The sequence below is a fragment of the Rhinoderma darwinii genome, chromosome 7, assembly GCF_050947455.1.
Source record: "Rhinoderma darwinii isolate aRhiDar2 chromosome 7, aRhiDar2.hap1, whole genome shotgun sequence".
Classification (NCBI taxonomy): Eukaryota; Metazoa; Chordata; class Amphibia; order Anura; family Rhinodermatidae; genus Rhinoderma; species Rhinoderma darwinii.
In genome coordinates, this window is record NC_134693.1 from 69866592 (window position 1) to 69875990 (window position 9399).

A 9399-nucleotide genomic window follows, 5' to 3' on the forward strand; every position below is an offset into this window, starting at 1 on the left:
CCAGGACTCTTTCCCAACGGAAAATCCTTCAAAGCTTGCAGCACTTCATCCTCTGTGAAGTCAGCTTCCAAGGTATCAGATTCCAGATGAGAAAGAGTGGGGAGCGGGGTCTCATTTAAGTACGCATCAACTTTGGACTGCAGAGTTTCAACCGGTATATCATGTAAACTGCCTTTAATATTGTACAAAGAGGAATAGTATTGTTGGAAGCATGTGGTAATGTCCTTTGGATCAGAGACCACTTGCCCCGAAGCCGTATGTAATTTAGGGATATAAACAGCCTGCGACCTGGGATGCAGCGCCCTTGCAAGAGGTCGTCCACACTTGTCAGCGAATTCATAAAAGAACTTCCGATTCCTGTCTCTATACCTTGTGTAAGATTGGTCAAGAAGGGCCCTGAGTCAACTCCTCTGAGAGTGTAGAGAGGAGTTGTGCACGTTTATGCCGAGCTTCAAGAACGCTAATCCTATCCAACAGTTTAGTTATTTGAGCACCTATCTCCCTCTTCAAGCGAGACCCATGTTGAATGAGAACTCCTCTTAAAACACATTTCAAAGCCTCCCATTGTACTGGTAAGGCTGTTGTATCAGCTGTATGGTTAAGAATGAAGGACTGAATGCATTGCCGTCACACAGACAGTGTCATTCAAGAGGTTGTCATTCAGTTTCCAGTTCTTAAAATGAGTCGGCCTATCCAGAATGTCTAAAATCAGATACACTGGAGCGTGGTCTGACCAGAGTACATTCCCTATCAGTGTTGTGGGTCTCCACATGAGGAGATGATGACTGAGAAGAAACATGTCGATTCTACTGTAAGAATTATGCAATGCAGAGAAATATGTATAATCCTTAACTTGTGGATGTAGCATGTGCCAAACGTCAACCAACTGCATTGAATGCAGTGTGGAGGATAAAGCAGACAAATAGGACCTAGGTACTCAACTTTTACCCGACGAGGAATCAAGATGTTTGTCAAAAACTAGATTAAAATCACCTCCAATTACCAAAAGACCCTCCGTAAAGTCCTCCAACCTCCGCAACAACGACCTGCAAACCCGGGCCTGATCCTGATTAGGTAAGTAAAAGTTTGCCAAAGTAATCACCTTGCCATGCAATGAAATTTTGACAAATAAATAACGTCCCTCCGTGTCTGACGCCGTCGCCAATACCTCATGCAATAGAGATTTATGAATGGCAATGCTGACCCCTTTACTTTTGGACTCCGCATTCGTACTATGATACCACTTAGAGTAGTATTGAGTGTTAAGACGAGGGATATGAGCAGTTTTAAAATGGGTCTCTTGTAAAAACAAGAGTTGAACCCTTTCCTTATGCATATCATATAGGATCTGCGCTCATTTTTCTGGTGTATTGAATCCCCTAACATTGAGGGTACACATCTTCAGCGAGGCCATTCCTCCACACAGAAAAGACGAGAAAAGAGGGGTAGAAATAAGACGAAAAGGTAAAGGTAAAGGGGAAAAACAAGAAATGAGGAAGAAACAAAGAAAAGGGTAAATACCCACTCTCTGATGACTAAATCAGAGAGATAATCTCAAACAAAGTTACGCTGACGGACCAGCGAATCCCTAAGTGGAAGAATGACTAGTCAGAAAACCAGCGAACGCTAGACTATCACCCCAGAAGTACTACTTAGAATAGGAACATAATAAGAACGGAATAAAAAATAGAGATAGAAATAATTGTTAAGAAAACAGCACAGTACAAAAAGAGCTGTAGAGAACACCCGTAATATTTTAGTATCTATGACAATATGACCTCATAAAAAATACATTCAGGAAAAATAGCATATACCTTCATGTACATACATCAGAACAGAAAACCCTTAGAGAAAAGCGCTTTTGGACAGTGCAAGTGAACCGCAACCGCCTCCAACACAAGCACAGATATGTAGAGGCATGTCACGCCATGATGATCAGTCATAGCGCAAAAGCGCATAAGTAAACAACATTTAACCACAGCTGGTAACCCTGCATCAGGCACAAAATATATAAAACATATACATATAGGTATGAAAATTCTGCGCCAAATTCAAAAAGGCTTGAAGGTATGCTAAGTGCAGGTGAGTGTATATACTCACGAAAAACCCTCAAGCTTCTGGAACAGGGTCCACATGTTGTCGATCCTGACGACGTCCCCGAATAGCCGGAGATCTGCCACGGCGTCCTTGACGCGATCTTTGGGGAAGTAATGGAGTTGAGGGACGGTCCAATATTGAGACTCTAGGAATGTCCAGTGCCTCACAGAAATCTGGGATGTCATCAAGGTCCCGGACGAAGAAGAGAACGCCATCTTTCCTTACTTGAAGTTCGAAAGGATATCCCCACGAATAGGGAATCCCGTGCTCCCGAAGAACATCCAATAAGGGGCGTAAATTCCGTTGTTTATCCAAAGTCATTTTGGAAAGATCAGATAAAAGCTGGAGTTTGTTCCCTTCCCAAGTGATATCGCCTTTATCTATAGCTTTACGTAATATTTCTTCCTTGAGCGTGAAGTAGTGGATGCAACACAAAATATCTCTTGGCTTTTCAGGATCAGCGTTTCTAGGACCCAGAGTGCGATGTGCCCTATCGATTTCCAGTGCAGATTCAGGGTCGCGGCCCAGAAGAGAGTTGAATAAGCCCTTCAGCGTAGGGACTATAGCTGCAGTACTGTACGTCTCAGGCAGACCTCGTATGCGCAAGTTATTGCGTCGGTTGCGATTCTCATAATCCTCTGCGATATTAAACAGCATATGGATTTGTTGAGTATGTTGCTCTAGCGTCGACTGTTGAGAGGCTTGTACTTGTGACGCAGCAGTAATACCTCCATCCATTCGTACTACCTGGTCTGTAAGCTGAGAAAGATTGCATGTCAGTGCCTGTATCTCTGATTTGTATGTGGTTTCCAATCTGTGCACATAAGCTTCCATGTCCCCTTTAGTAGGAACAGCAGCAAGTTGCTGCTTTAGCTCCAAAAGCATTTTCCCGGAGACTGAGATCACATCAGTCGTAGGCATATTCAATTCTGTAGTCGTAGTATGCTTCTGAGGTGAAGAAGGGCTGGGAGAGGGGGCTCGAGCCAAAGTAGGGGGAGCTGCAGAGGAGGTGTCCTGCATTGCACAGCCATTTCCCCTGGTCCGGCGTTCAGGACCCGGCGGCGCCATCTTGGATTTATCTCCCCTCACTGTGTCTCCGAAGTGCCTGAGAATACCGCCGGTAAGTGTGTCGGATCGCGGTCTGGAAGGTGTTCCTGGAAGTCTGGGTGCTCTCCTGACCAATAGGGTGCCATTTTCATCTGCGATATCGTGGTAATGAGCGTGCTGGGGTGTAGTCAGTAGCGGAGCTCTCAGTCTGCAAGTCCGCTCGGCGCCATTACCAGGCCACGGCCCCAAAAATTTCTATGTTTTTTCAGAAAAAAAGTAGATTTTCATTTTTACAGACTAATTCTAATAAATTTATCGAAAAACCTGTGTGGTCAAAATGCTAACTATACACCTAGATAAATTCCTTGAGGGGTGTAGTTTCCAAAATGGGGTAACTTTTGGGGTGTTTACACTGTTTTGGCACAACATGACCTCTTCAAACCTGACAAGGTGCCTAAAATATATTCTAAAAAAAAAAAGGAGGCCCAAAAGCCAATGGGTGCTCCTTTGCTTCTGAGGCAGGTGTTTCAGTCCATTATCACACTAGAGCCACATGTGGTATATTTCTAAAAACTGAAAAATCTGGGCAATAAATATTAAGTTGCATTTCTCTGGTAAAACCTTCTGTGTTACAAAAAAAAATGTATTAGAAATGAATTTCGGCAAAAAAAATTACATTTGTAAATTTCACCTCTACTTTGCTTTCATTCCTGTGAAACACCTAAAGGGTTAAAACACTTTGTGAATGCTGATTCGAATACTTTTAGGGGTGCAGTTTTCAAAATTGGGTGACTTCTGGGCATTTTATAATATATAAGGCCCTCAAAGCCACTTCAGAACTGAACTGGTCCCTGAAAAAATGGCCTTTTGAAATTTTCTTTAAAATATGAGAAATTACTGCTAAAGTTCTAAGCCTTGTAACGTCCTAGAAAAATAAAAGGACGTTAAAAAAACGATGCAAACATAAAGTAAACATATGGGAAATGTTAACTAGTAACTATTTTGTGTGGTATTACCATCTGTTTTACAAGCAGATACGTTTACATTTAGAAAAAAAATTATTTTTGCAAATTTTTTCTAAATTGTGGTGTTTTTCAGAAATAAATACCAAAATTATCACCAACATTTTTTCACTAACAAAGTACAACATGTCATGAGAAAACAATATCAGAATCGCTTGGATAGGTAAAAGCATTCCAATGTTATTACCACATACAGTAACACGTCAGATTTGAAAAAATCGGCTGTGTCCTGAAGGCCAAAACAGGCTGGGTCCTGAAGGGGTTAAGCACACTTTAGGGCTTAGAAGGGATGGAGCGCCATTTGGCTTTTGGAGTTCGGATTATGCTTAGTAGTGGTTTTGTTTGAAGGTTTACTGGTATTTCAGTTTATAATAAAGGGGCATATGTAAGCTGGGCAGAGTACATCAGGGCATAATAAGAGGGTATAATAAGAGGGTATAATAATGGGCTAAATAATAAAATTATCTATAGATGTGTGGCACGCTTTGAAGCAGTCCATTTTACACAGGCCATTGACGCACTAATATTTGGTGTCCATTCTTATCCCTCTTTTGGAACACAATCTGCACCTTTTTGGAACTTTTCCTGCTTTATAGTTTAGGAAACTTTGCTAAGAAAGTCTTGTCTTGGTACAATACGGGCACCCTAATTTCCAGCCGCTGTGATATGGCCCTCCCCTTCCTGGTTCCCAAATACTAGGGTCTTGATAAGCACTTCTTGAAACTGCTTTTTATTGCGATAGAGCTTTAGTTTTTATTGGTACTATTTTTGGGGAATGCGACTTTTTGATCACTTTTTATTCCATTTTTTGGAAGGCAAGGTGAGCAAAAAAACAAAGATTCTGGCATTGTTTTTTATTTATTTATTTGTTACAGTGTTTACCATGTAGTATAAATGACATGTTATCTTTATTCAGTGGGTCAGTATGTTTACGGCAATACCAAATTTACATAGTTTCTATATGTTTCACTACAGAAAGGAATGTTTACCTCTGGCCTACACATGAGAATGTTTTTTCCTCCACGCCTTACTAGAGCCATAACGTTTTTATTTTTCCGTCGATAGAGCTGTGTTATTACTGCTTTTTTAAATTTTATTGGTACCATTTTGGGACATGCAATTTTTTTATCACTTTTTATTTCATTATTTGGAATAGCAAATGACCAAAAAAACAGCAATTCTGGAGGGTCTTTTTGTGGTTTTTTTTGGCATTTACCATGTGCTATAAATTCTATATTATTTTTATTTTGCGGGTCGATACGATTACAACGATACCAAATTTATATATTTTCTTTATGTATTGCAGCTTTTGCACAATAAATTCACACTTGTTTTCTCTGTTACCATATTTTAATAGCCATAAGGTTTTTATTTGCGTCGATTAAGCTGTGTAAGGGCTTGTTTTTTGTGGGATGGGCTGCAGATTTTATTGGTACTATTCCGTTGGTAAATGTGCCTTTTTGATCACTTTTTATTCCATTTTTTGGGAGGAGATGTGACCTCAAAACAGCACTGTTTTTGATACTTTTTTTTTCTTACGGCATTCACGTGCAACATACATTACATGATAGTTTTATAATTCGCGTCGTTACGGACACGGTGATACCAATTATATATATATTTTTTAATGTTTTAGTTTTTTCCAATAATTAGTAAAATTTTAATTTTTATACATTTTTATTAATTTTTTTAATTTTAGTCCCACTTGGGGACTTGAAGGCCTGCATCACTAATCACTATACTAATACATTGCACTACCTACGTAGTGCTATGTATTAGTGCTGTTAGTTTGAAACTGTCAGCAAGCCTCCGGCAGGGCCTAATAGACTTCCACATTTGGCAGTCCAGGAGACAATTGTTATAAAAAAAAAAAACAGTACAAGGAAAAAGTGGACATATGCCCCACATCAACCAATCCGATTCCAGCTCTCATTTCTCATGTCTCATTTCTCATGCTGTCAAATCTCCGTGCTCTCAGCTGCCAGAGGCAGCTGAGGGCTGGGGGCATCCCTGCTCGACCGGGTGAAATCGATATAAGTATCGATCTCACCTGTTTAACCCCTCAGATGCAGTGCTGAATAGCGTGCACCGCATCTGAGTGGTTTTGGAGAGAGGAAGGGAGCTCACTCTCATCCAACTGACACCTCGCGATAAGAACGCTGAGTGTCTGTTTTTCCGATGGCAGCCGGGGGCCTAATAAAGGCCTCCAGGTCTGCCTGTGGTGAATGCCTGCTAGGTCATGCCGGAGGCATGACCTAGCAGATGCCTGTCCGTTTTACACGGACAGGCATAATACACTGCAATACAGAAGTATTGCAGTGTATTATAAATGCGATCGGAGGATCGCATAGTGAAGTCCCCTAGTGGGACTAGTAAAAAGTTAAAAAAAAAGTTTAATTAAAAGTGAAAAAAAAATGAAAAACCAACTTTTCCCCCTTCCAAACTGCTTTATTATTAACAAACAAAATAAAGTAAAAAAGTTACACCTATTTGGTATCGCCGCATCCGTGACGACCCCAACTATAAACTTTTTACATCATTTAACCCGCACGGTGAACGTCGTAAAAAATAAAATAAAAAAACATGCAAAAATTGCTGTTTTCTTTGAATCCAGCCTTAAAAAAAATTTGATAAAAAGTGATCAAAAAGTCGCATCTACTCTAAAATGGTACTGATAAAAACTACAAGTCATCCCGCAAAAAAAAAGCCCTCTTACAATTGCATCGCCGAAAAAATAAAAAACTTACGGCTCTTCAAATATGGAGACACAAAAACAAATAATTTTGAAAAAAAAGTGTTTTCACTGTGTAAAAGTTGTAAAACATACAAAAACTATACAAATTTGGTATCATTGCAATCGCAACAACCCGCTGAATAAAGTTGTGTTATTTATACCACACGGTAAATGGCGTAAATTTAGGACGCAAAAATTGCTGTTTTTTTTCTATTCCCCCCCAAAAAAAGTTAATTAAAGTTAATCAATAAATTCTATGTACCCCAAAATGTTGCTATTAAAAATTACAACTTGTCCCGCAAAAAACAAGACCTTATACAGCTATGTCGACGCAAAAATAAAAAGTGTATAGCTCTTTGAATGAGACGATGGAAAAACGTAAAAATTACTTGGTCATTAACGTCTAAAATAGGCTGGTCATTAAGGGGTTAAGCTTGCTTTATTTACATAATACTGGACAACCTCTTGTTACATATTGAACAATTGCGTACAATCATATGGTTTTCTCTTAAATAAGCCATTCACATTGAATTCTCTTTATTTTCTTCACAGAAAATACACCCGATGACTTTTACAAGAGATTTCCAGTTGGGGATGTTGATGACGGTACTTCATGCTATCAGCCCGGTTTGTTGATTACTCTGGATAGTGCTCCTTTACCAGACAACTCCCTTAAAATACCAACTAATTCAAATCACAAGATTAAGGTCTCTAAAACCAATACACACCCTTTAGCAGGGACAACATTTCAAGGATGGGACCCAAATCATCATGACATGCGAAGACAAGTTTATGCCAACAAAAGGCAATTCAGCATCGAAAAGCTTCCTGAACTATTTAGCCATCAGAGTCACTTTACCAATATCCCTCAACGGCACAGCAACAGCAAGACAGAGGTGACTGTCTGAAAACTGCTATGTATCTGCATCTCACTACTAAGATGGCAAATATGTGAATGACAATTATAGCATTAGCTGCTCGATGTGTCTCCATTACATTTTTGTGAGAACAGTGAATATACTACAAAGTGAGGCAACAGTAAAACAATATAAACAATCCTGTATTTCAATGCTGGGCATACTTATTCAAGTATAAAAATGTGCTGAATGAGAATAGTAATAAAAAAAACAAATACAGATTTATTTATACATAAACTAAAAGCAGATTGTAAAAAAAGATCGTTCCTACCGTTTTTCCTTCCTACCGTTAGCCTGTGTAATGACAACAATATTTTTTTGCCAGATATGTGGTTAGACTCCTATAAATTTCCAATCCTATTGCCTGTGTGAATAGATTGGCTGACTTAAAAGGGGTTTTCCGGTACTTTTAAATTGATGGCTTATCCTTAGGATAGGTCATCAATATTAGATCGGTGGGGCCACGGCGACGAATGCCATGGTCTCTTCATCGTTTACCAGGCAAAGCGCCATACAAAGGGCTATGCCTGGGATTGCAGTTCCCTGCAGCCTGGTCCCATTCTGCAATCCCAGGCAGAGCCGCTACGGGTCTTTATAGTGCTGTGCCTGGTAAACTATGAAAAGGCCACGGCATTCGTCACCGTGGCCCATTCAGTTAGCTGTGAGTCGGACCCCCAACAATCTGATATTGCCGACATATCAATATAAAAGGCCATCAATGTAAAAGTACTGGAAAACCCCTTTAATGCAATTTCAAGCTGGTTTGATCCTGTTTGATTAAACTTTTTCTTTTAACCAGGGGTCTTATAAAATAAACATTACCAAATATAATTGTTACAGATTACAACTGAAAAGGTTAATATTGCAATAGCACATAAACATAATATGGCCTATCGCCATGGTTTAATATCTTCAATGTATTCTATCAAATATTGTTTAATATAATTAATTTTGATCACTCTTTTAATCTGTCTCTGCATTTAATTTTCCTCACATAAATATGAAAAGTTAAGCAGACCTTTAATAGTTTTTTAACTTATAATTTAAAAAAAGTTTTAAAGAAATGAATCGGACTCACATGATTGCCACAGAATTCTCAATTACTTTGTCTGGTATAAAAAAATTAATAAATAAACAAATTGGTTATGCTAGTTTTTTGGTTGGGTTTCCACATGGTGTTTTTATTGTCTTTTTCAGCGTTTTTATTGCAGTTTTATTGCTGTTTTTATGTGCTTCTCAAATTGCTTTTAAAAATGCAATTTTAAAAAAAATCATGCATTTTACCACGATTTTGCGAAGCGGTTTAAAGCCATGCGGCTATTACAGGTGCAGCACCTCACATCGCATACTCGTGCCATTTTGTGGTAAAATGCATGCATTTTTTCAAATGCGCTTTTCAAAGCAATTAAAGAGGCTCTGTCACCAGTTTATAAGTGCCCTATCTTCTACCTAATCTGAGAGGCGCTGTAATGTAGATAACAACAGTGGTTTTTACTTTGAAAAACGATAATTTTTTAGCAGGTTATTAACAATTTTAGATTTATGCTAATTAGTTTCTTAATGACCAACTGGGCGTTTTTTA

The 9399-nt window shown here is 39.0% G+C and overlaps 1 protein-coding gene across 1 annotated transcript in view; it reads left to right on the forward strand.

Moving 5' to 3' along the window:
• Nucleotides 1-8726, forward strand: part of SHISA8 (shisa family member 8) — a 361466-nt gene extending 352740 nt beyond the window's left edge. Inside the window, exon 4 of the mRNA XM_075832273.1 lies at nt 7453-8726. Within this exon, the coding sequence (XP_075688388.1) occupies nt 7453-7808 (356 nt within the window). The 3' untranslated portion in view covers nt 7809-8726. The remainder of the gene's footprint in view (nt 1-7452) is intronic.
• Nucleotides 8727-9399: the final 673 nt, after the last annotated feature.